The following is a 27,963-nucleotide window of genomic DNA, read 5'->3' on the forward strand; positions in this document are numbered from 1 at the left end:
AAAAAAAAAAGCTAAAGAAAAAAAAAATAAAAGCTAAGCAGTAACAGCGGAGCAGAACTTGCCGAGCCACCAGCACCGGGCGGCGGGGTGGGCTGTCCCACGGCCCCCGGGCTGGGCACCAGCGGCGGCCCGGCAGCTTCTCGCTGCACCGACTGTCCCCTACCGAGCACGGCGGGGACGGATCCCTCCTTCCCCGAAAAGTTGTCGCCCCCCAAACCATTGYAGTACACCAAGTGTGCGGGTTTGAATTTATTTCGCTCCCCCGCTCTTTAGCTGTTGGCGTTGCAGTGTCAACGGGCRCTGGTGTCCGCCCCGCTGCCCCCAGCGCCCGCTCTCCGGGGACCGAGGAGGGGCAGCACTATTCGCAGGCACAGCGGCGAATTTCCCCGGCGCTCAATGTGCCGTGCCGTTCCCATTGGCCGTGCGGCCGGCAGGGAGCGACGGGAGGCGGAGAGGGAGCTGCCAGCAGCAGACAGGCAGGCAGGCAGGCACCGGGCGAGCGCGTAGACAGGCGCACGGCAGGCAGAGGCTGCTGGGGTATTGTTATCATTGTGCTTCGGCGGAGGGCTTTGCCTGCAGGGGGAGGGGTGGAGGGAGGAGAAGAAAGAGGGAGAGAGAAAGTGCGGGGCGAGCATGCAGCAGGGCTGGGGCCGGCGAAGCGGCGGTGCTGSCGTGCCTGGGCTGAGGCGCTGAGAGGAGCCGCCTGCCCGAGCTCGCTGGGGGGCACCGGCGGGAGGAGCGAGGCGGGCACGATCCAGGCGTGGAGAAGGCAGCAAGCCGAGGGGAGCCGCCGCCGCACCGGCCTCGCAGCAGCAGCACCGACTACTTCTTTCTTATCTCCCAGCCTTTTGTTCGCCCATCCTCCTCCTCCTCTTCCCTGCCCACCCTCTGCACCGCGGAGGGGGCTCGGCAGAGAGACAAGCAGGCTGACCCAGAGCTGAGTTTCACCCATCCTCCGCCCCCCGCTCTCTCTCCCTCCGCTGCATCGCTGCCCATGAGCTAGAGCGGCAGCCGGCTCCGGCAGGCGGGGGCAGACGCCGACCGCAGCTCCCGGCTGCTGCCGCTGCCCGACCCTCCCCGCCGCTCCCCTCGCCCCGCTCCGCGGGCTCCAGCCGCGCTCCGGAACTGCTGGGGGCCGCCCTGCCGCCGCCCCTCCTCGCCTCCATGTGCCGGGTAGCGGGAGCGCCGCCGCGGATCCTGCCGCCGCTAGCGCTGATGCTGCTGGCGGCCCTGCAGCAGGTAAGCACCGCCGGCGGGGAGCGGGCCGGGCTGCGGCTCTTTGTTCCCCTGCGGGCGGCGATGCCCGGGGAAGGCGGGAGAGCTGGGGGGGGGGGGGGGGGGTGGGGGGGGGTGCAGGCTGGCTTCGCTTCGTGGTGGGGGTCTCGGGAAAGGGGTCTCGGAAGGAGGGAGCGGCCGCTGCCCCGCCACCGGGTTGCTCCGGGGTAGCTCGTGGCCGCTCGCGCAGAGCCACCTGCTCGGGGCAGCCCCGCCACCGGGCTCCGCGCCCCGGGGACAKAGAGAGGGGGGAGCTCCTGCCCGGGGCCGGCTGGGAGGGAGAGGGCAGTCCCCGAGACACGGGAGGTGATGGGGCGCCGATCCCCCTTGGCTCCCGGGAGAGCAGGTGCCGCGGGACGGGGGGGCCGGCCGGTACCCGCGCGCCTGGCAGGAGCACGGGAGCTCGGCCCCGCCGCGGGCGCAGGGGACAAACTACCGGAGCGGGGACGGAGCGAACATTCCCCGTTCGCCCCGCGTGAGGAAGCGCAGGCTGGGGTGCCAGAGAGGTGCGGGGTAGAGASCAGCCCCCGCGCCTCCGCTACCCCCGGCTCCCTCGCCCGCTAATCCCTTCCCCGGGAAGAATTTAATCAGCCTCCGCCTGGCGCTGGGCTTCCCCACCCCCTGCCGCTAACGGGAATTTCCACTGGGACAGGCTCGGGCCCCGAAGTGTTTAATTTATTATTATGAAAGTCCTGCTGCTGCCTCCCCCCGGCGGCCTCGCCGGGGCGCTCCGGGCGGGCGAGTGACGGGGTCCCGGGCAGGTGGTCGCGGGTCAGCGCCGAGCGCCGCTCGCCGCTGTGTGTTGCCCTCCGTGAGGTGCAGAAAGTGGAGGTCTGGAGCGAGATGGGAGCGACGGGGAGCGTGTGGGGAGGACGGGGAGACGACAAAATGGATCCCGTTGGGGTAGCGGGGCCAGTTCCTGCGGGGCGGTAGTTGGGTTCCCCTTCGGCGGCGAGGGGTGTCCGGAGCGGGCGCGGAGCCGSGGCACCCGGTGGGCTCCCCGTTCGCTTTGTGCTCTCTGAGCTCGTATCCGGCGCGCCGCCGGGGGTGGAGAGGGCGGTAAGTCCGASGGACAGATGGCGCAGATCATCGCCTCTTAATGGTATTTACGATGGGGGCATTTCTGTCGGGCCGGGGGAGCGGGTTGAGGCGAGGCCGGCGGCGGGGCCGGGGTGCCGGGCAGGCAGGGCGCCCTCCCGCCGCGCAGTCCCCGCAGCGGCTGGCGCAGGGCAGGGGGAGGCGGCGGGCGGCAGCAGCCACTGTCCATGGTGCGGCCCCGCTGCCTGCGCCGCACCGGGGCGGGAGGAGCCCGCCCGGCCTCCCGTCTCCGCATCTCCGTCTCTCTGACGCTCCCGTCCCCTCACGAGTTCCCCGGGCAGCTGAGTCCTTCACGCAGTTTCTGAGGCACTCTCGGGGGCTGATGACTTGCACCGGGCGAGCGAGGTGCTGAAACGCTGCTGCACGGCAGCCTGGGATTTTCCCTTGAGTCTTAGGAGGACGTGAAGCAGGCTGGCTGGCGTGACACGGGAGTGTCCGGCTGAGCATGAGCGGCTGCATGTGATAGCAGACACCCTGTTCAGAAACTTGTGTGCCACTTACCGGCTGTTGTTGTGTTGGGTTAGTTTTTTTTGGTGTGGTTTTTTTTTAAGTCCTTATGTGCTGTTTACTGTGTGTGCTTTCAGTTCTGTTTAGACTTCCTATCTCAATAAATCTTTAAAGCACAAAATCTGCAGTAAGCTTTTATTCATCTTTTTTTTTTTACCCTACCCAAGGCAGGTTTGAAATTGAAGCACAAGCTATGAATTAAGGACGGGAACTAGCCGTGTTGCTTTTATGTATCACTCGGTGTCACTGGCACGTTACGGTTGGGGAATCCAATTTCCCCCTTGTTTGGGTRTCCATTAAATCAGGTTAGGGTTGATTTTTAATAGTGTGTAACAAAATTGGAACTTGGGTATGAAATCAGATTTATAGACCTGTGTCTGTGCAACCCTGTCATTTTAAAAACTGTCCTACCCCCCCACCCTCTTCCATCATGCGTACTGCGGGAACCTTCACCAGCTAGGTGAAGTGCTAACTTTTTTTTCCTCCTGTCATGCCTACTACTTTTGGTTTGTATGAGGTTATCTGTATCAGGCTCTTTTGAAATRTTGAACCTTTTCAATTAGCTTTTCCTCTCTCCCATGCAACATTATCTACCTACATTTTCTAGAGTTATTAGTCACTTTGCTATTTATTAGTGGTGTAGAAAAGCTGTCATTATGGAATTACTTGAMAGATTGTAACTGGAACCAGATTTTAAGGCAGATCTGTGGACATTGTTTATGTACAGGAAATACAGTTTAAGAGTTTTGGCAATGTGTAACCTGCACAAGAAAGAAAGGAGTGAAAACTGCACTTTATTTTGCTGGTTAGCGTATCAGTATGAGTCTGGAAGTATTACATGAAAAAAATCCTGACCGAAGAGAGGATGAAAGGAGTGGGTCTTGTTTTTCTGGCTAAAACAGCAATTCCMATCCAGGAATGGGAAAGCTAGTTTACAGGGTTTACAGGAATGAAATTACAGATAGAAATAAACCAGAACACAAAGTAGAAATAGAGTGCTCAGAAAGGGTATTTTTTTTTTGAAATATAAGCTGATTGAATCACTCTGTGGATGCTGTCCGTTTCTAAATCAAAAGCAAATAAACAATAAAGCAGCTTTGGAACCTTTCAAGCTTAGGTGACTGGTTTGAATTCAAATTATGATGACAGAGGACGTAAGTTATTACCCTCTGCAGGCAATTTTGGTCTCATTCCAGGTCTTAGCGCATGTATCCAGGTGATAAAGCTACTACCCTAAATGACACTCCTGCTAAGCTGCCTCAGCCGAGAATCCGGCAGTGGCATTTCTTGCCAGCTCTGCCCCTCTAGTAATTACCCCCAGCAGYGGTAGTCACTGGGAGAATTGGGGTGAGGAATATTAATGTGGATTTGTACAGAAACAAGCAAGATTCCTTATTGTGGGTACATCTTCTGTCTCTCACAATATACCTGTGTCTGAGATTTTTTTTTTTCTGTATAAACAACGAGTTTTAGGCTATCTCTGATTAACGATTCCATTAACAGTCCCCAACACCATTAACTCCTTTCAAATTGAACTGAATGTAGTGAATTGAATGCATTTTATAACACATCTCATAAGCCTCAGACCAGGGTAGTTATGTGAGTACCTCAGCCTTTTTGGGTGTAGATCTTTGTGTTCTGATTCTGCTTTGTCTTCAAAGGATCTATTGGAAAAGTTAAATGTGGCCAAGATATTTCAGCAGAGAGCTCTCCAATCCTTGTCTGTCTAGTCTGGGTGATAGTGATATCCCTGACACATCTTCAAAATTCAGATAATTGCAGAGCCGAATGTCTTTGGATACTAAATGAATATTAYTTAAATATATTTTGTGAAAATACTTTTTTTAAAACTGATTTTTACATCCCTTATAGGGCAGATAATGTAATTTAATTAGCTTTTCAAATTTAAATTGTTGGTTGATAAAACAGGAGATTTTGTGTATTGAAAAATTCTGATTGTCTGGGCAGGTATTGTGGCAAGCTCAGAAATATGTATTCTGCTTATGTACCAGAAGGTGTATATTCCYGTGTTGTCAGTTGGTGTATTTTTAATAAATATGTGTTTCTAGAGAGCCTTCAACTGGTCTCTCTCTTCCTGGGTAGTACTGCTACCTAGGCATGTAGCTCAGCATGCTAGAAAGGTGAATGTATAGTTTTATGACACCAGCTTCTAAAATATTGCCMAAAATTACCATATTTGTGAACTACATCTAGTCAAGAGCATGTAATTCAAAAACTTCCTATCTGTTATTTTTCTGTTTCTAGAAGTTGGAGGACCTCCCAGAAACGTCACTGGAAGAACCCTGTCATGTTCTATCTTCCTTGGTTTCATTGATGCTTTTRTATCAATAATTTAATTTACTACTTTTTTTTTTAATAACTGAGCACTAACACGAAACAATTTAGTTGTGACAGAATTGCATGTTTATATTTAAAAATAGCTTGAGGAAGCTGYGAGTAAAGTTATTTTTACTCAATACAGACAGTATTGTGTAAGGGACTTGTCATGTGGTAAGGAKGAGGAATTTTTGAATGGCTTTTCCTGCTTCACAGAATCATTTACCAGTTAAACTCTCTGTTTTTCATTGGTTTTGTAAGTGCTTTTTCAGGTTGACAAAAAAGTTTAGGAAGCTTGGAATAGTTTTGGTACTTACCAGCATTCCCATTAAGACAAGAATGTAAATTATTTTGAACAATGTACACCCACAAAGCACAAGTCCATTCCCCAAAGACTGCAATCTCTAATGTTCTCTGGAATTTTTATTTTAAGTTTTTGTTGTAAAGGGTAGGAAGAACCCATAGTGGCCTTCCAAATAGCCTGTGTGCTTCCACTAACCCTGTGKCACTACTTGTGCATAGGGTTCAGTGAGACAGATGACGGAATAATCCAATGATCCCTCAAGGATCATCGAGTCCAGCTCCTGGCTCTGCACAGCACCATCTCCAAGAGTCTCACCATGTGCCTCAGAGTATTGTTCAGACTTTGGGTGGAGAGTAATGAAGGCAAAAGGAGTACTTGACATTTTCTGCAGGAGCAGTGGTGAAGCACTTCTGACGTACCACTGGACTGAGACTCACTCATTGGCCAAGTTAACACTGGGGTACAATGAGGTGAATCTTGAAAGAAACGTACTGTACATTGTTGCAGGATGAGTTAAGGAATATCTGTACTTTGCTCAAGTCCATTTGTAGTTTGTGAGTGATGTGAGAGGAATCTTTTTCACCTGGTTCATGGGGTTGGACCATGTTGCTACTCACCTYGAGGGGTATATAACCCAAATGTGTGTGATTCATCATTTTATTTGATCCTGCAGTTCTTGTTAAGAGATGATGGGAGCTCTGTCTGAATAAAGAAGGGAAATTAGACTTTCTATTTTTAAATGGCGTATGAAAACAGATACAGGATCAGCAGCTTCCAAGATGGAAGGTATTTCACTGCCAAATCTTTTCAGCATTTCACTTAAACTATTTGGTTTTAGTCAGTATTCATGTATTTAATTAAATACCGTGTTTCCAAAAGGCGCGTTTATCCTCTCCTCTAGGCACTCCTTGACATATTTAAAAAATATATTTTTACCAACAGACTCCTCTAGGGACTCTCCCATTCCTTATAATTAGCATATAATTATCACCCAGCAGCTGAAGACATAGTTAAAATTTTGTGATCCCCCCAAAGAGGCCTTGCAAGGCCTCCCCAAAGGTCAGGAAAAAGCAGCATCTTCCTCTATTGAATAGCAACAACTTTGTGGGTTTGGTGTGAGCAATACAATGGCTGTTATAAAATCAGAGTGAAGTAGTTTCTTGTAGAGAAATTAGACCGTATGGTCAAATACAGGACTTTTTTTCTTTTTTTTGTGATTAAAACAATGTAATTCGAATGTACAGCAATTTTGTTTGTAGAGGTTTAGTTATTCCAGTTGAAACTTTAAGATACATTTCTCTGAGCTGTGGTTTAACCTGAGGAACCATGTGTTTTGGAAGATGCAGCCACTCCCATGTTCTTCTAGTTGAGGGAGGGGGAAAGTCCACACTTGGRTTTTATGGCTTTGAGCTGTGTGGGATATGCTAAGTAATTGTCTCAATTTTTAATAAATCAAATGAACATCATCTCCCAGTGGGGGTTAACAGGATAGGCTGTGAACATGGTTTGTAGAGGTGGAGGATGGACAGATCCAGAGCACCACTGCAGAGCAGGGCTYGGTGGTGCTGGTGGATGAGAGGCTGGACATGACCCAGCATTTCATGCTTAAAGCCCCAAAAGCCAGACAAGTCCTGGGCTGTATTAAAAGCAGCATGGCCAGCAGGGCAAGGGAGGGGATTCTGCCCCTCTGTTCCTCTCTGGTGARACCCTACCTGTAATACTGTGTCCAAGTCTGGGATCCTCAGCACAGGAAGGACGTCAGCCTATTGGAGTGAGTCTGGAATAGGGTCATAAAGATGATCAGAGGGGGATGGAACACCTCTCCTCTGAGGAAGAGGTGAGAGAACTCTGTTCAGAGTGGAACGAAGGAGTGACCTAATTTTGGTCTTCAGTACCTGAAGGACCCCTAAAAGAAGGATGGGGAGAGACATTTTCCATGGGCTTGTAGTGATMGGACAAGTAGGAATGGCTACAAACTGAAAAACGGTAGGTAGATATTCTTCATGGGGAGGGTGGTGAGGCACTGGAACAGGTTGCCCAGAGAAGTTGTAGATGCCCCATCCCTAGAGGTGTTCAGGGCCAGCTTGGCTGGGGCTTTGAGCAGCCTGGTTGAATGGAAGGTRTCCCTGCCCATGAGCAGGGAGAATGGATGTAGATGACCCTTTAAGGTCTCTTCCAACCCAAGGCATTGTATGCTTCCATGAACCTTTGGTGATTAAAGGCAAATTACTTTAAACCAGATGYGGGCACAAAAGCTGCAGATTCTGTTACTTGGGAAGGTGCTTGAGAGCTCTAAGTGTTGGTTTAAGAAATTAGATTTTCTGTGTAAAATCTCGTGGTTCATGAAGTAGAGTGCTGATAAGAAGTGAAGAAGGTATAACGAAAGCCCCTTCTGCTGTAACTGAATGACCTCTGGGAGGATGTAGCCTGGCACCCACTTTGGAAGCTTTTGGCTTCCAGAACAATTTCAATGAAAGGCACTTTTCTTTTTGTACTAGTTGTACTCTATGGTTGAAAACAAATTGTACTTGACTACATTTGCTGAAGTACTGAGTACTGTGAGAGTATAAACTATTGCAGCTTTGTTTGCAGCAAGTTGGAGATTTAAGACAGAGTTGCTGAACATTTTGAATTCCAGCATCTGTAGCTTTTCGGAGACGTTTCTATTATCCTGCAGGGTATCTTTCTTATGCCTTAGGACAGTAAGTAGAAATTTGTTATTAAATAACACCAYCTCATACAGCATATCCCATTGTGTCAGATGTCAGTACACAAAAGTAAAAATGGACAGAACAATTTTTAGAGTTGCAACCTAAGTTRCAAGTGAGTATTGAGTACCATCTTGGCTTTTAAATTAATGAAGAAACACCCAGTCTTTAAACACTGTCACAAATGTTTCTGTGATCTATGCTTAAGTTGAATATTGCTGTTGTAATTGCAAATTAATGTTGGTTATTAAAGAGGAAGAGCTCAAATACCCCRCTCTTGCTTTATCATACATATAATTATTTCAGACATTGTTTTGAACCTCACACGATATTGTCCTGTGAATTTGCTAGACTTGGCAATTGGTAGCCATAGTATGTTCAGTTACACCGTTGTATGGTATTTTCTTTGATGCATACCCCTTGGTTTCTCATTTTACTACCTAGGCTTCTTTTCCTATAGGAGTAAGTTATGTTGATTATAAAAGAAAGCAGCCTTCCAAACAACTTGTCTTGCATTTTGGTACAATTGCTGCTATGAAATCTTGTGTTGTAATACATGTGGATGCAAACAGTAGAAGAGACTTGGGTATTTCAGATTGATAGCTACTGCTGAAGTCCAGTGGTGCATGGTATATGCAGAGGAGGTGGTGAGATTTCATTTTGAAAGAGATGTTTCTTTAAATGGATGTTTCCAGATATTTGGAATTATATTTTAAATGTGTCTGCTTTTTAGAAACAAGGGAAATTGGAGGGGGTTGTGAGTCCAGATCTGTTAGTGCTAGTAAAAAAGCTCTGCCTGGCCTGGTTCTTTTTTTTCAGTTAGAAACTTTGTAAAACTTTGAGGCCTGTAATGTTGGAAGATTTTACCGGTGGTGTTTAGAAAAAGATGTAAATGTGAATTCCTTAGAATTATATGATTGGGACTGTAARCAGATTGTTACCAGTATTTTTAGTTTTGGTTTTTGGTTTTGTTTTTTTTTTTAAATCGAGCTGGAATRCAACCTTGTAATTAAGCCACAGATTTCATATCTAGCGATGAAACTAAAGTTGCAGAGGAGCAGGGTATCAAAACTGTAGGCTTAACTGCCTAACCATATCAAAATAGTGAATTMTTTTAATTGATTGAATAACAGTTTTGACAGAAGGCTTCTAATTTACATCATGTTGCTTCATAATTGCAGTTTTCCTGTTGCATTTAATCTGAGATCCACAGTACGTAGTTTATATGCATGATCTGATACCATGTGTGACTAGCTCTGTCGCATCTGTAGATGGTAATGCTTATCACTCATTGAGCAGTTAAAAATGGCTACACCAGTCATAAAGGATGAGGAAAGCAGAGTAGTTTTTTAGAAGTAACTCTATTTTGCTGTCGCAAAGTCTGTTAATACTTGAGAGGAGAATWTTCCAAGTGCTGAGCTAGTTCAAGGCTTTGTAACTCCACTGAGTAGGTTTTATRTGTGTACAGGCTAAGGTAATTGCTTTCTGTCTTAAAAGACAAGTTTGTTTTTTTAAAGCAGTGTCCTACTGTAGATGAATGTGCAAGTAATATTATCTTAAATTTGAAAGTGTCTTGGGAATTGTACTAATCACACAAAATCCTGTAAATTATAATAATGTGTCCCATAATCTTCACTAGCTTTCACCTTTTGCCCCAGATAAGGGGATAAAAATATTTCAACATCCTTCTTTGCTTAGAGTTAAAATGGTTTAAGTCTTGCGGTACTCTTAGGCTGAACTTGATATGACCCAGTGTGTCTGAAGTTGCAACTTCTACTTAATTCAGAATGCTTAACACAGGGCGATTAAGAATTGCTGAAAATTTGAATTCTTCCTTCCCTTGTGTTTTTATTCTCAAACAATCTTTACAAAGGGCTGTTTTTGGAGAGCAGAGTACAGTCTTTTGTTTCTGGATAAAATTGATGGCTGCAAATAAAAGAATAAAGAAGGCTCTCTATTCATGTTCCCCAGCCTTTGTTTCAGTGGGCATTGTTTCAGTTTATAAGAGCTGTWTAGTACATATAGATTACTGGAAAGGCTGAAAGATTCCCAAGCACATTGGTGCAAACTTGTGAAAAATCCTGCTGCCTCCTCAGCTGCCCAGCCAATACCTTTGTTTCAAAGAAACTATGAAATTTTTTCATTTCCTTTTCCACCATGTTTGCTTTGAAGTCACCTTTTGTACAGCAGTTTCAATGAGTCTTATTATTTTTCTTTCAAATTATGGATTATTCTTTCAAGCTTGTGATTTGAGTTTTAAAGCTGAAGAAACTGGTTGAAATTTTAGGGTTTTTTTATTTGCCATCTTCTTTTCTTCAAAGCTCAATATGTAGATGGACTGTTGGCACTCAGCTGCAGAGCTAGGTTCCAGTTTCGTAGGTGACGTAGTCCAGTGGTAGCTGAGCTGTTGTTTTATTTGAATTCTCTTCAGGGTCTCCATGTAAACATTCTAAAGTACATAAACAATAGTACACAGGTGAGATACCTGTGTAGAACTCAAGTAACAGGTAAACCCACACCACAGTGAAACTTGATAATTACATGTTCTCTTACTGAGCTCATACCTGGATAGTGTATTAACTTGTGGGTTAGTAAATTTTTGTGGGTTTTCTTTTTTTTTTTTTTTTAATGCTAGTGTCAGTGTTGAGCTGCAAAGTTAGGAATCTCTTGATGTAAACGCAGTGCAGTGGGTTACAAATGCCTCCTTCTATTGGCGATAAAATTACTCTAATAGGGTTTGCATGCTGAGTTTGTCACTCGTGTCACTGCGGAGTTTGTGCTTCTCTCTAGTCCCTTTTCCTTGAGGAAACCCTCGTAGTCTGAGGTGCTCCTGTCCCACCTCTACTTTAATGCTCTCTTTCCCTGAGGTTACTATGGCAAATGGGTGTAACAGCATCATCTCCTCTTTCTCCCTTCCTTTCTTTTGTTTTTTTTTTTTTTTTTTTTTTTTTTTTTTTTTTTTTTTTTTTTTTTTTTTTTCTGTAGGGCTTTCTTTGCAAGTGTATGCAGACATGCTTACATAGCCTTGAGTAGCTCTGCTTGATGGAAGCCCACCTGAAAAAGCAACAGGGAAATCTAAATTTAAGTCTTGATCAGATTTCAGTATGATATAATCACGCAGTTGCTTGTGCTGTCCAAGACCATATCCTACATCTGGGCATGCACATGGATAGGCCTTTGTTTGGTGTGTAGGTGTGTTTGAGATTGTGCAAGGGCTCTCACGATTTCTTGGATCTATCACAGCCCAAGCTGGCGTGGGAGCTGACTTGTGCTGTGTGCACTGTGAAAGGGATTTTGCCAATGTATGGTCATCTAGCCACATGTGAGGCAGGCCATAGTCTTGTGCAGCACTAACATGAGACAAACCAATCCACTGAAAAGAAATCTGAGTCCTTTGCCACAGAAAATATTTGGTTTTGTTTGTTTGTTCTTTCCCAAAGAGGCAACAAACTGTCCTGGAAAATAGCTTTGCTACCAGAAGTATCTTCTGAACATGGAAGGCTACAGAACAAACAAGTTTCCAAATGCTGTATTATATTTTTTAATAAAAAGGCATTTATGAAACTCTTTTAAGAATGTGATTTGAGGGTAAACTTTTTTAATAAGTGAGAGAACAAACAGTTTCAGTGGCTCAGCTCTTCCATTGTGCAAATTTAATGAGCTACTTTCCTTTTAACTTAATGTCCCTTTGAAATACGAGATTGCATTGGAAACATTTGGCTTTATATGGTATCTGAATGCTAACACAAATATAAGTTCTGTTAAGTTACTGCAAATGTAACATTTTGTCTCAGTTTACTTGTACTGGTGCAGCCTCATATATAAATACTCYAAATAAAGAATTTTAAAACAGTGGTTGAAGTTGTTCCTCTCAAGTAATCTGGCTGTGAAAAAATTGCAGATGGGTTTTGTGCAACATTTATTTCCAGAGGAAGGAATGYTTTTGTTCCCCTTACGATTCCCCTTCAGTCTAGATGTCTGGTTTAGTAGAAATGTTCAGTTGTCAGAAGAATCAAGATGGTGTATTATTTAGATCTTACCAGACAAGTGGGATTTGTTCCTTCCATTCCAGTTATCAGAAAGATTAACCCTTTGCCCTCGCAGTCCTAATTGCAGTTGTTCAGAAACAAAGATTCCACTTGTACAAGGCAGCGGCAAAGCGGAGTATGTGCCAACTGGCATGTTTCTCTGGTGAATGTGGGTTGTAAGTATTACATAAATTTTGTCTTRTGTTTCAGGCACCGATAAAAGCAACCTGTGAAGATATGTCATGCAAGACTGGATTTCCTGAAGATGTTCACAGTGCAGTAGTGTCAAGGAGTGTACATGGAGGACAGCCTCTTCTCAATGGTATTGTTAGAAAACATTTTGAACTTTTATGTTTCTGTAGTTGTAACTATAAGTTGTTGTGGAGCATTTTCATCTTTAAATGGGACACAAACTCTTGCAGGAAAGGACATCAGCTGCTCYGTGATTATTTCTTGATCACTGTCACAGGTCTTGGAAAATCTGTTGCCATTAGTGGTAGCACATGCAGCTCTGACTGTAATTTGAAAACACTGAGTGTTGCAAAATTTCCCATTATTGTCCTCTGATTCCTGTTCTCAGCACAGCATTCACACTGTTTTTCACTACCACTGACAATATGTATGTCGTCAGTCTGTATTTAGAGCCCATGTATGTATGAGGAGGTAAAGAAAATTTCCTTTCTGCTTTTCGTCTCATAGCAGAGCTGCAGTTGCACCCAGTCCTAGAGCTTATGTTAATGCAGAGACAGTTCCCTTACTGCTTTTTCGTGGCAATCTGAGGAGAGACACTTATGGAAAGCAAGTAATGGCAATATGAGAGTGTGGTTGTCTGTGAGCCCCTGGTCAGTGACCACAGCACTGCAGGCTCTGTAAGGAGCCGTGCCAGGAGAGGCAGGACAGTGCCAGGGCTGTCTCAGGGACAGTGCACTGCTCTCTCACCCTGGCACCTACGTGCATCTGAATGGCACGGTGCCCAGGCTGGGGATGACCTGCTCGCCTTGTGCTCGGTCAGTGCAAGCCCTTTCTTCCGCCGGGGATGCCCTGCAGTCAGTACATCTGCCCACAGGTTGTCCAGGTGGGGAATTCAGTTCATTGTTCTTTTTGTGTCTCTATTTTTCAGGGATAGAGTAGGGCACAGAGGTAGGTGCTCTGAATATTTCCTAGATTTTTCARCTGGTTAAGTTTCAGAATACAAGTTTGCAGAAGTACAATGTTTTTTAAAAATCTGCATTAATTTTGGCTGTTTTCTGAACCACTAACATAATTTATTTAATCTAATTTCAAAATTGTGGAACTAAGAACATCGGTTTTAGATGGTTACAAATACAGCTTAAATAAGGACTGATTTAATTTAATTTGTTGTTTCTTTCACATATATATTTGGCTACACAGTTCGAGACGTTTAAATGAAAAAAAATTCTAATGAGTCTGCAAAACAAATGAAGTAAAARCTATAGTCCTGATTTTACATGCTGTATGTAACCGTCTCTCGTTAATTACATTTTACAGACCTGTTTTGTGCTTTCTTAGAAGTATAATGGAAACTTGCATGCAGGATGAATTGATTAGCTTTAGTGTATTTAAACTTGAGTTATTAAAGCTTTCTCTGTTCAGTTTCAAGGAAGTATATTCTACCAGCACGGACTTTCCTTTTATGAAGTATGGCTTAGATATTTATGTATTGAAGTAAATGTTCTGCCAATTGAGAAATTAATAAAGAGAAAAGAGAATATTCCTCAGTTTCCCACCAAATGGGAGTTAATAGATGGCTCTCCTATAGACTCCTGTAATAGACATCCGCATGAGAACTCCTTGGTACGTGATGAGCAACACGGGCGGGGGGCAGAAGCAGGACAGCAGACAAGTGCTTGCCAAAGATGCTGCCTTGAAGCCACCAAATATTTGTTACTGGTTAACTATCATGCCATCAGTTCCTCTTGAAATGCAGATCACGCAAGTTTTGAGATCCACTCTGCCCTATGAAAGTTCTCTTTACTCTGTATGGAATCAGATTGTTTCTGCTCCCTTTTCTTTTGCCACCAGTTAGGAACCACAGTAGACTGGCCACGAATTGTCTGTTGTCATTGCTCATGCAAACCTGATGATAATGTCTAATCAGCTTCAACTGAGTCTGAACTACTAACATAGGATGACAAACTGACTTCCTGTCTCATTATTCATCCCATTCCCACAGTCCCTTCCCTTACTTCTCAGAAGTGAGTGAAGCATGACTGTTGGTTTGTCCTTGAATGGTATTAAAATGCATAACATTTTAGGGAAGTAGGAATTGGAAAGACTGTATGAAGCAAACAGTATGTATCACATCATATCAGCTGGTTGAAAAATGACCTGSGGGAGTCTTTTTCCTACCACCATTTCCTCAGCTGAATTGCTGCAGTGGTTAATTCTTTTGAAAATTTTGACATGCTTAAAAGCATATAATTTGCTGGTTACACATAAACATACAGTCCATCATTGCATAGCTTTGACTTAAATTTAATTACACTGTCATTTTGAAATACTATTGTTGTCAAAAGCCTATTTTCTGGTTATTAAACTAGATTCAGATGATGCTGGAAGTTAAGTATAGTTGCATGACATTTGCTTCTGAGGGATAATCATGTATGTGCCTTATTCTGATATCGGTTGCCTTGCCTATCTAAATGCATGGAATTATTTAGGTTGGAAAAGACCTCTAAAATCATGAAGTCCATTCATTAATCCAGCACTGCCAAGTTTACCACTAAACCATGTCCCTAAGCACCACATCTAYATGTCCTTTAAATACCTCCTGGGATGGTGACTCCACTTTCCTGGGCAACCTGTTCCAATGCTTGACAACCCTTTTGCTGTAGAAATTMATCTGAATATCCAATCTGAACATCCCCCATGGAGGTGATGCCATTTTCTATTGCCTATCACTTGTTTCTGGAAGAAAAGATGAGCCCCCACCTTGCTACAACCTGCTTTCAGGAAGTTGTAAATAGTAGTAGGTCATGCAGTTGGTCTCAAGCCACTGACCCCTCTACATTACCTTCCTGCCCTTCTGCAGATCAGCATTCCTGCCCACCTAACTGCACTTGATCCCCTCATCCCAGTCACTGGTAAAGATATTAAGCAGGACTGGCCTCAGTCTGGGGAACACCACTGGTAACCAGCTGAGTGTAACTCCATTCACCATCACTCCCTGGGCCTGGCCATCCACACAGTTTTTATTTTTTTTTACCCAGCGAACACTGCACTCATCCAAGCCCTGAGCAGTCAGTTTCTCCAGAATACTGTGGTAATTGGAGTCAGAGACTTTCCTAAAGTCAAGRTGGACAACATCTACAGACTTCCACTTATCCACTGCGTGGATGTCACTGTCATAGGAGATCAGGTCAGTCAAGCAACACCTGCCTTTCATGAACTCAGATKGGCTGTGCCTGATCCCCTGGTTGTCCTGTATGTGCTGCACGGTGGCACTCAGGGTGATTCACTCCATGACCAGCCCCTAGGTCAGGTTGTCAGGGCTGTAGTTCCCCAGATCCTCCTTCGGGCTCTTCTTGTGGCTGTGCATCACATTTGCTTACCTCTGTTCAACTGGGACTTCACTGGTTATCCAAGACTGCTGATAAATGATGGAAATTGGCTAACTGAGCACTTCTGCCCGCTCCCTCAGGACCCTCATGTGCCTCCCATCTGGCCCCCCAGACCTGTGTGTGTGTCTAAGTGGTGCAGCAAGTCACTTGACAATTTCCCCTTGGATTATGGGGCTTCACTCTGCTCCCTGCTCCAGTCTCCCAGATTGGGGACTGGGTACCCAGAGAAAATTGGTAGGGTCTCACTATTGGAGTGAGGCAAAGAAGACTCTTAGGTACCTCAGACTTTTCCTCCTCTTTTGTCCCTTATGTTGCCCACTACATTTGATAAAGGATGTAGGTTCTGTGCCCTCCTTTTGTGGATGATTCCTAGAAAGATTTTTTTTAATCGTCTTTAATAGTAATCTGTCGCTACCCTGTGTTCTGTTTGTTTTTGGTGCTTTAATTTTCTCCCTGTATAACCTTCCAATATCCTTGTAGGTGCTTATTCTARTTTCTGTATGTTTTAGAGAATAAGAATTTAATTTTCTTTAGTTTTGTGCATTGATACCACCAGCACAGAAGCTTTATGGACATCTCAGATATCTGAAGARTAATTTGACCCTAATTTGATGCTTTCTGGACAAGTTGCTTCTTGAAATACTGCCCAAAAAAATWACCATGTTTAACACCTTTCTTGTTTATTTGGTTTTGGCTAGTATGCTGGGGTACAGACTTCACTTAAGTTCTTTGCTTCCATCTTAGCAAAACTTAAATAAAATTAGAGTTATCATATGATAACTCTAATTATCATATGATGTGAGTTATCATATGATAACTCTAATTTTGCATTCCAGTTGTTACAGTAACATAGGATATCTGGCTTTTAAAACACTATTATAGGAAATTTCTTTGTACTACACTATACTGTATGTTTTTTGAAGAGGTTTCTCTTTAATACTGTGTTCAGGGGGTGCATGTTTCTGAGGGAGGATCAGACTTGTTCCTGTTGCGTTTTARTATAATTCATAATGGTTTTGCTCATTGATAAGGCTAGAACAATATGTCRGAATCTGCTAGTTTTTTCTTTTGTGCATGAGGGCATGAGAAGCARCTACACATTCAGTTGTTATCCAGGTGTTTAGTTATCCCAGTATGTGAAAAATAGTTGCAGCAATATATTCAGAATAACATAAATTAGAAAAGGAAAAAAACCCTCTACATTTATTCATGTRAGTAGAGAGGGGAGAAAAAGAGAAAGAGAGCTGTCCTTGTTGCCCTTGGTTTCAGAATGAGGAAACGGAAAAGATGATTCTAAAGGAGAAGTCACAGAAGTTGGAAACTRCTCCTTTTGGAGATGGTGACTGAGCTGTGTGGGAGGTAACCTGGACCATATAGGCTGTCCCCTAATGCCTCCTTCTGATGTAGTGTCACCAGTGGCCCACGGTCCTGTGTTCCCCTGGAAGAGACTTCATTGGTCATAGCCTTGGAGACTCTTTGAAGCGGGTATCTTAAAATTTGTGTTATATAACATCTAGCAAGTCTGACTTCAACATACAGTTATGCTCAAGTCACTAGATAGATTTAAGCTGAGTCCTCTAGGCCTAGTTTTGAATTTATTTAATATGTTTGACGTGTTGTTTCACTTGATACTTCATTGACTTCATTGAAATTTGGTGATTTCTACCACGGAACTAGGTGAGGTCAGAACCACTACCTTAATTTCTGTAAAGGGAGAAAAAAGAAAATAATTTCAGAAGTGGAATTTAAAGAAACTTCATTCATTGCAAAAAAAGTCCTAATAATAAAATCATGAAATTATTTGGACCTCTGCCTCTTTTAGAGTTAACTGACTTTGAATAATTTTAGGACTCAAATCTTCCAACTTCTAAAAAGGGAAATATGTAATATGCAAACAGGTCTCCAGCCATCACCTAACAGAAGTAGATCTCTAACCCAAATTGACAGGCACAGTACTTATGACTGGTTTGTGTAAATAAAATGTGATTACTGTTTGGAGAGTGATAAATAAGATGTAGTACTCAGAGAAGAAGAGGTTAAGTCAAGAAAGACTTCCATTTAATATATTAAATGCCCTTGCTTGTGCTGGTTTTATCACATTTTTGTAGTTCATCCAGGAAAAAGTACTTGTGGCAGTTTGATATGTCCTGCCTGTTTATCTAATCTTTAYTCTATATCCTGCAAATTTTAAGATACAAATAAAGCATTTTCAGCTAAAATCATTCACCTCGAAAGGTTACTTGAATGTTTTTTAACAGTAATTTCTTAAAGATTCTTGCTCTGATAATTATTRTAGCAGTTTCTTATCTTTCAAAGATGTTATTTTAACATTGTCTCCCCTTTTACCAAATGCATGGCTTTAGTTTTCTGTTAAGCAAATTCATTCCTAAACCATTCCTTCGAGTGCTGTGTAACGATAAAATATTTCTAAGGTCGTTGCATTGCACAATGATATAAAACAAAATGTTTTGGTGTTGATCACAGAGATAAGCTGTGATTATGGATGATTAACACTGCAGTTTCGTGAGCCATTTAAGCCAGAGTAAGCATCAGCTCTGCCAAAAAAGGCACGCTTATGCCTTTTCTCCTCTTTGAGCCTGGTACTGAGTGCTCACGAAACTGTAAAATGAACGGGGTTAGCCAGTTTATCTGGAGTACACTTTTGCTCCCACTCAGATTTTTTTTTTTCTCAAGGACCTTGTAGGCTTAAACAGAGCTATGGTGTCCCTGCTGCCTTCTCTCCTCTAGCAGTGAAATGCTTAGAAAATATCATTTGTTTTGATGCTTTCAAACTCAGTGATAAAACTTGATTTTTGCATTCCCATGGACTTACTTTGTAGTTATGTGTTGAAAATACCAGTTGGTCTCAAACAACTCAGAAATGTGTTGTTGTTGCGAGTGAGGCCCTCAGGCATGACCTGGTGTTTAAGACTAACTTAAAATTTCTTCACGATGTGGTGGAGGGTTACATGGATGCTGGCTGTCCTGGGTGAAGCCACTTGGCTTTGTTGGTGTTTTATTCTACATATRTATACAAATGTCTATCATTCAACTAAGAATAAAATTCCTTTTAAAAAAAAGTCATAATGCCAAAAGTTGAAGACGACAGCACATCTTTTATGGCTTATGAGCCTTTCTTTGCTGTAAATAGCTCTTCTACAATTGTATTCTTACTATAGCAACATACACTGGGGGCTTTGGTATTCCAGTGTGCATTAACTATAGAGGCAGGGAAAGTGTTCTTAGGAGAATCATATTTTCCATGAGGGAAATTAGTCTTTCCCCATTAGAAAATTTTGGCCTTTTTGTTTCGTTTTTTTCTATAAAAAATGAAAATAGTAACCACTTTGTTTGAAGTCTCCTTGCCTTAAGTAAAAAGACAAGTTGACAAGTTCCTTCCAGGCAGACAGCCAAAAAATCTCAGATGTATGGGGTCTCTCTATGAGCTCCTGGCAAGCTAGAGAAAAATTGTTTCAGTTCTTCCCAAATGTATTGTTTTCTGAAATTCTCTTCCTGTACTCTTCATCCTGCGCCCTCTTGCAAAAAAAAAAATTTAAAACCCCCCACAACCTACCATCCTCATAGTTACTCTTTTTAAGCCTTAGTGGGAGTGAGAATTTTTTTTTTTTTCCAGAAGCTTCTGTTGGTAACATATTTTTTCCCCTCAGTTCTGCTTATGATTTTGTAGGTTTAGTTTTGCCCTCTTGTGTGAGAAGCAGAGTCAATTTTGCTCCTCTTACTTGGTGAGCTGTGACTTGTTTTMTTGTATGTTACAGTTGCATTCTAGTTCTCTGTTTTTTGCCTTCTTAATCCTTTCCATCTTTTCTTAAACAGCTTTCCTGTTTGTACTCTTTCCATACCCCACAGCATCCTAAATCCAATGTCAGTTTTGAGTTTACTCTGCTGGATTGGAAGAGCTGGTTCTGGTGGCTTTCACTACACTAGCACAGTACCTGGTTTTTGCTCTCAGTTCTCTATTCACGTACCCAGCTCTTAATGTACTCTTAGATACTTGTCSCCTGAAAATTCGAGCTTTCTTTTGCTGAAGCAAGAGACTGGTTTTTTTTGAAATGTCATTTCCTTATTCCCTTTTACCAACTACTTAAACATAGAATATATCCTAGAGTATATATAGCATATATTCACCTTGCTGAACAGTGGTAATATCCCCATTTGATAGGGTGACTCCTTGCTTTTTTGTCTGACCTGTATGTGATAAATTACTTTACTTTTTATATTAAACTACTGACTAAAGTTGGTATCTTCTCATTTCAAGCTTGTATGTTGAACATTACATACATATAAACAGAATAAGCATAAATAATGAAATGCAGTGATGTGATGGATGTGTACAAAAGACAAACATTTCCAAAACATAACTCTTATCCCTTGGTGGACTGTAAAGCTATCATGAATTGTTTGTACTATGTGAATCAATTTGTATATCCAGTATCAAGGAATTAACCACTTGAGTTCTAGATAAGAGGAATTCTAAAAAAAACCTTGCAAACATGTACTAAACAAAATTTTTACTTTTAATGGAATGTTTATATCACAGGCAGAAATACATTTTTGTAGCTAAATCCTAAATGAACAATTCTGTCCACTTTTTCCAAAGAAGAAACATGATTCTCCCTAATTCCCTGGAAAAGGGGTGCTGTTTCTGCATCTTGTGTAGACTCTTAAAACTAATCTTGATAAAGAGAAAAATACATTTGCAGAGAAATTACAAAAGTCTTGAAYGGGTGCAGTGTTCAGAGATCCGTAAATTACTATTTTAGTTAATTAGTCCAGTTCAGATTGTAATTTCTGTCTATGGTGCATTTACTTGGAATGCACTGAATTAATTAGTACTCATTCCCTTTTCGTATATTCAGCTGGTTACTTGTGAGGGTCTCAAATGTAGTGTCCTTTCTGTGTGCAGAAATCTGAATTATGACAGCAGAATTGTTAGCTGCCTCAGTAAGCTCTGAGCAGGGCTCAATGAAGGATGGCAAAGGGGATGTTTGTTTCTGCCCTCTGAAGCTGGGTCTAGCATTATACTCTTTYTAACACCATTTAGTGTAGCCTCAGTTCAATTTTAAACTATGCCATCTGGCTCTGATTCCCAAGGGGCCATTATTTCTCCTGGAAACCTTATAGTTAGAGTGTTCTTCAATGCTGACCAGTGCTCTAGGGGAGGCTGGGAGGAATGGTGGCTGCAAAGCTGTGCAGAAAACCTCCCCAACAGGCAAAGGTGCCCTTAGGTATGGGTGATTTTTTTAGTTATAGAAGAAAAAGTGCTGTTGCATGCAAGAGCTGCATGAAAAAAAAGAATTGTTTCTTTGTGTGGTGTATATGTAGTACATGGAGCAGAAACTCAGGTGATGYCGTCTGTGTTAGCATACATAATGTGAAAAAATGGTATTTATAATTAGGCWTTCAGATTGTCACTTAAGACTACCATGCATCTTCTGTTGACTTGTCATTTTTCTAACAATCTGGAAGACAAATCTACGAGAGCATCCTACTGAACTGATATTACAGGAAAATGTCCTTTATTGCAAAATGTATTACCATACTAAATACAGAAAAACTTCTAGTATTTAAACACTTGAAGACCACATTAAATCAAATACTACTGCATTGAAGACTTGGATGTCAGTCAACAAATCCAAGTACAGTTTGAACTGCTCTGATTTTGGTTGAATGCAGTGAGGCAGATTAATTGCTTTTAATTGAACTCAGGACACTCAGTGTGAGGGCATTTTTTTATTCTGGAAATAATAACTTSTAGAAGAATTCACTTCCAAACTTTCACGTGTCCTAGGCATCAGAGCCAGCCTTGCTAAACTCAGGAGAAAGAAGGAGCAGAAGGACGGTGCAAAGGAACGGGGTTGGATTTTGGCTGGAAATAGAATTTACTAGACTTGCTATTATCTTCTAATTAGACTATAGAAGGAGCAACTGGCCTTTGATACCCTTTAAATCTTTGCAATTTAACATAGCACAGATGGTCTTCTACTCCTCTCCATATGCCCTCGCTGGTTGATGTGTCCTCCAGAGGGCAGGGAAAATAATGTTGGGGGATAAATGGACTGAAACTCTGGAGTGAAAAATGGAGCTGAGACTGGGGAAAGGATGGAAGCAGAAGAATCCAGGTGACGAAGGATGATAGAATGGATGGAGGTATGAACCCTGGTGTCATTCAAGGGGCAGAGGAAAGCACAAGTTTTCCACAACTCTAGAAAAGAGCAGAGAAACTTTGCATTAGTTGGAAGAGGAGGGCAGAAGAAACCCTCCTAAAAYGGAAAAAGGAAAGTATCTTGGAATACTTTCAGATTTCCTCATGACATCCAGTTTGAACTAGTCATGGACATCCATTACCCACCCAAAAGGAAATGCTGAAGACCTGGTGGAGCTCACCAACATGAATTAAGTGGGCACATAGTGATGAGAAGCTTTTATAGGAGAAACCACCAGACCTTCTTGACACCAAAATGATAACCTGGTGTACCCCAATTTTTTTGCCATTTATACTAATTGCCAAAACCTTAATTATCTGAGTATTCAGCCAAGATCAGAACATGCACAGGGAAGAGCCTTTTGAAGATGAAGTGATCTTATAGCCTGCTTGTAACAGGTGATTTGGTACCAGCAATATTTTTTCTCAGATTCTATGTATAGATTTGAAGTTTAAGTGTATGTGAAAACACCAACCTTAAATAAAGCAAGAAGAGGATATACCCAAAATGTAAATCTTTCCTTAAATAAAGCAAGAAGAGGATATACCCAAAATGTAAATCTTTCCTTAAATAAAGCAAGAAGAGGATATACCCAAAATGTAAATCTTTCCCAGTGGTGCAAGTACATCACCATGGTGTGGCTGCAGGATGAGTGAGTTTGATCAGCAAGATGATCTCTCACAGAACCATTCCTGCTTTTTCTGGTGGGCTGGTTCTCTTCTGGGTCAGCTTCGTTGTTGATTTGCTGGCACTTGCTGTGGAAAAAAGAGATAAATTAATGAGAAGAGGCGTGTGTTAGTGGTGATGAGACAAAAGGAGATCATAACTGAATGAAACTCCACTGTGTTAGATTCTCTGTTAGGTTTTTCCACCCTCTTTTCTCTCTGCAGTACAGCTGGGAGCTYTCTTCCTGCAGTTTTAGTATGTTCCAGAATTGGGCAGCTGAGGACCAGTGCCCTGCCGTCCCTTGCCCTTGATGCCTGCTGCATCCCAGCAGTTCCCAGCCATAACAGGGAATTGTGCTGCGGTTCGTAGCTGGGTTGCAGATGGCAGTGAGCAATCCCATTGACCTGCCAGCCTGACTGCAGATAATGCTGGAGACCCGGGACACCCAGCGCTGCCTGTGGCTGCCATCCCTCACCCTGCTGGCTGCAGCTCCTGCCTGCCTCTAGGCACTGATGCTCTGGGYAGAGGAGCAGCTCAGCATGGCTCAGGTGCACCTCCTTCTCCTCTGAGCTGCCTGCAGAGCTCAGAAACTGGCCCATTTTGATTTTTTTTCCATTCTTTTTCAGTGTCTGCTCTGTTTTGGCAGACCTGCGAGCAGTGGCAAATATTATGATCTTCTCTTCTTGCCTGCAGGAGCAAGCTCTTTTTTTGCACTATGCTGCCTTTCAGAAGTAGATTTTGTTTGGTTTTGAAACTTAATGGCATATGCCTCTCAGGTTGTAGAGAGGAGGAATTATTTAAGGCCCTCTGTGAGTTCCAATTTAACATTCTCTTAAATAGGAAAGTTAGAATCCCTAAAAGCACAATTTGTAACATAAAAGCTATCAAAATAGCAGTGCAATCTGTTAAAGTGTTTAAAAATTTGATTCGCTGCAGTTTAAAATGTGAAATAAATGTACACTAATTGTTTTGAATGGAGATGAAGATGGTGTTCGAAGCCAGTCTTTAAAGGAATTAGTGAGATAGCACTGCAGTTAATGGTGAAGCACTATTTTTCTGAAATGGGCTAAGCAATGTTCTCTAATTAGCTTGCAAATTGATATTCAAATACAAGTCAACTGGCAATCAAATACAAGCACTACATCCATGTAAGTAGACTTTGGTGTCTGTATTTAGCACACCTGTACCAAAATTATGCATGGGTAAAGGGTGAGCTGTTACTTGTTTTCAGTGTGGTGYTTTTAATAATGGTGGCTCACTGGTTACACTAAGTATATTATCTTAATATACTTAACATATTTTAATTTAAGCACATGAAAAGAGGAAAAAGAAATTCCTTTTCTTCCACAAGTGAGTGGCKTTTAAATATTAGTAACATAATATGAGTGGGTATAAAATCTTTTCCTGTCTTCATTTCTTTCTGGTTTTATCAACTAGTTGTGCACATAATAATGAATACATAGCTGAATCGGTGGAAGCTTCTCTGTTGAGTTTTCCTGGATTTAGATAGTATTTATTCATTATTAAAATTTCTGCTATGTGGTGTAGCCATTTCTTTTTCAACCCTTTTGCCAGAGAATGGATGCRTAAAATGTTAGTAGTGTTTATATTGKAAGATTTTTGGTGGCRTGTAGTAAAGGTTYTTAAACTTGATTTAAATGCCTTGCTCAGGTGGTTTTCTACAAAGGAGAATCATAGAATGGTTTGGGTTGGAMRTAACTTAMAGACCATGTAGTTCCAACCCCCCTGCCATGGACAGGGACACTTTCAGTARTCTGGGTTGCTCAGAGGCCTTTCCAGACTGGCCTTGAACACTCCCAGGAATGGGGCACCCMCAGCTTCTCTCTGGGCAGCCTGTTCCAGTGCCTCACCACCCTCACAGTGAAGGATTTCTTCCTACCCATACAAGAAAGCTGGTGCATGAGAACTGTTGTTGGAAAAGGTAAACAAAAAACAAAGATCATACATTTAAAATTTGGTTTTCAGGGTTTTTTTAATCTATTTATTTTCTAATCCATAAAACATCTTTCACTTATTGACACACTGATACCTTGCTAACTGCCCTTTGTAGGCATATTGTTTACTAACAGAAATGTGAACTCTATCAGTGGGTCAAGGATATGGTTTTTTCAACCACCAGTACTTCTTCCATGAGCTGTTATGGGGTTTGTTCAGCATTGTCTTTTATGCTMAAAGTTCTTTGGAATGTACTACCCTGAATCAAATTCTTATCACTGTGCATTCATTAAATCCAATTAATGTTTGCATAGATTGAGCTTTCACTGCTGATTATCGTCTGCATTCTTCAAGGGGAAAAAACCCAAACAAAACTAAAAGAAAAAGATTTGTGTTAAGTGTTTTCTCTAAAGTAGCACATATGCATGTTACACCACAGAAATAATACATCAGTGAAAGTCTTTGACTTTCCAATTCAATATGTGCTTTTCTGTTCAGGTAACCACAATTCTGCCCTTACAGTGCTTTGGTGCATGTATGTGCTTTTATAAAAAAATTGATGAACTTGGTTCTCAGGRGATGGTTAATGGGGGAGTGTAGGTCCCTTGGAGGTCAAAGGTTCAGATCAGCCTGTCATTTGCATCCAGTAGCCAGTAACTTATATCTGCTTTTTAGGTTATGCAAAAGGAGCTTTGGTTGATTTGGTTTTTTCTGAAGGAGTCTCTGTTGAAAAGGTAGTTATTACATAAGAGCAGAAATACTGCTGAAATTAGTGGAAACTGGGACAGCACATGCAGGCAGGGAATGTTCATGTGTATGAAGGTAGATGGAGAAGGTCAATATYACAGTGTTTTCCTGACTGTCTAGAAGAGAGAAGCACTGAAACAGAGTGGAATTTTAACCTCTTGGAGTGCATTTATGCAGAGCTGTCTTACGCCAGCAGTTTTAACAGCTTGGAGCAAATAGCACATCTAGCATTTTAAGTACTGGAGGTGTTTTTGCCTACCTGTGATTGATTCACYCTGTTTCCCAGAACTGGAATGAAGTCTGTATCACATTGAAACTTCAGATACAAATTAAAACTTCAAATACAAATTAACAGCAGAAGAAATCCCTCTCATCCTTAACCTGTATGTCACTATCTGCACTTCTGACCATGTCAAGTCTCATTTGATTAAAATCTTGTCATTATGCCTGTGTGCCAATTAATTATTTAAGAGTGATATGTGTCATTATTTATAAAAATGGATCTTTTTTTCCTTAGAGAAAGTGATTGTATCAGTTGTTAATGCTGCAAATGATCTGGAAGTTGTTTCCTCCTTCCAATTTTTTGAACAAAGTCTGTGTAATTTACAAATACATTCTAAAAAGCCAACGTAGTATGGCTAAAATGGAAGATTTTTGTTAGCCTTCGTGGGTTTGCTGTTTAAAAGAAGCAAAGCCTACAAAAGCAGGGGTGCACCTAGCTTTAGGATGCGATGTTGCAAGAGAAATTCCTGCAGAACATGGCTGCTCTAGTCTGCAGTGATGAGTCCTGGCTTAAGGTGGCCACTGTCTCAGGAACTGTGGGTTTTTTACTTCAGCTGATTTAAACAAAAAGAAAAATTATTGAGTCCTAACAGTATTGAATTGTGTGTTGCTCACAAAACCCAGCAATAGTGTACAAAGTTTGGTAATTTTTAAGCCCCATTTTTTGTGCAGAACATAGATTAAAAAACGGAAGAAGCTTGCTCCAAACATTTGTTCCTGTAAGTGACTATCAACTTGCAGGTGGTACCTAAAGTTCTTGTAGGGTCACCAAAAAAAGTCTTCGAAAAATCTGCTTTTGAAGACTGCTTTCTGTCTGCTCAAACATGATAGAGTGACTTCTGTTGCATAGATGGTGAATGTGAGCCAAACAGATGAGCAGTGTCTGGTAAGGGCTTTATATGTATTTTTTAATAGCAATAACTTTTTGTAAAGCATTTACACCTTTGCACAAGGGGTAGAGAGAGATAAACAGTTTGGTAAGGTGTTATGCCGGTGTTTTAATGATATCTGTCAACCACATACATTTATGATGCAGAGAATTTTCCAGATAACGGGTAGTGTCAAAATGTCACTGCAGTTCAAAATGTGGGTTTTTTGCTTATAGGTCTGTGTTTTTATTTGGTGATAGAGTTCTAAAGTCTCTGTATTGCTATTTTATAAGAATCTTGCTGTTTTATATTTTTAAATTTCTACTGGCCATGCACTGATCTGCAACAGGATAAATTAAATTCTGAGCATACCATACCATGAACTGAGAAAGAAAAAGGTCACCTTTGTGCCATAAACGCAAACTGTGTCAATAACATTGCTCATTTAGTATCACATACTTCATGTTAAATTTGCTAATTTTGCCAACAACAAAAGGTAAATGTTTGATTAAAAATGTGGGACAGACAAGTGGTTTTAGGCTGTTTCAGAACATAGCCATTTAATTCTGATAATGTGATTGGGGGGTTAATACTCATTTATGCCCAGTCTATTTGCAGCCTTTCTGAATGCATGTGGGTGAACGTGGTATTTCTCATCTTTCTGACTGATGCTCCTACTAAACATTCAAAACACGTTTTCCTCACTATAGTGAATATTAAAATTAAAGTTTRTCTTGTAAAAGGTATTTGCTACAGGCTGCAGAATTTTTACTGGTTCTATGACTTGAACCATCAGGTGTTCAGRGCCCTCTGAGGTGGATGTTGCTGGTTCCAGGCACTCTCTGTGGCTCTTAAAAAAAAGTTAAATCTCTGTGATTGAAAGACTTAAAGGGTACTGTCGTGGGGGTTATTGGAAATGGCTGGGAAGATAAGAAGGCCAATTTAGAAGACTGATTGCCCCGAGTTCCCTCATTTCAACAGTAACAGTTCCCCTTATTTAGAGGATGTAAGAATTGCAGAGCAGCCGCAGCCGCTCCTGAATGCAGAAGCATATCTTGCTAGCGAGAGACAAACATAAAACAGATGCACATTAAAATGAGGTTTGCTGATAACAAACTCGTTACTCGYGCCTCACTCTCCCAGACTTGAATGCACTGGGAGATTTGGTGTAGAGGCATTTGCATTGCTGTGGATGAGRTGGCTAAATTAAAGCTTGGTCTTTGTTTTTGGTTCTGTGAAAGGCAGTAGGACCAAAGGGGCTGGACTGGGGAGTGGGGGAAAGTGGTGTTTTGATGAGAGACTGATTGGTGCAACTTCCCTGATGTGAGTCAGACTGCAGAGAAAAAGACAACCSAGTGTCCACCTTCACTGGTGATGAGGG

The 27,963-nt window shown here is 42.2% G+C and overlaps 1 protein-coding gene across 1 annotated transcript in view; it reads left to right on the forward strand.

Moving 5' to 3' along the window:
• The first annotated feature begins 446 nt into the window (after positions 1-446).
• The window catches only part of CDH2 (cadherin 2), a 116,564-nt gene continuing 89,047 nt past the window's right edge, over positions 447-27,963 (forward strand). Inside the window, exons 1-2 of the mRNA XM_057367236.1 lie at positions 447-1,239; positions 12,468-12,579. Of these exons, the coding sequence (XP_057223219.1) occupies positions 1,165-1,239; positions 12,468-12,579 (187 nt within the window). The 5' untranslated portion in view covers positions 447-1,164. The remainder of the gene's footprint in view (positions 1,240-12,467; positions 12,580-27,963) is intronic.

The sequence above is a fragment of the Malurus melanocephalus genome, unplaced genomic scaffold (genome assembly GCF_030028575.1).
Source record: "Malurus melanocephalus ecotype Western Australia unplaced genomic scaffold, MMel_1.1 scaffold_76, whole genome shotgun sequence".
Lineage (NCBI taxonomy): Eukaryota > Metazoa > Chordata > Aves > Passeriformes > Maluridae > Malurus > Malurus melanocephalus.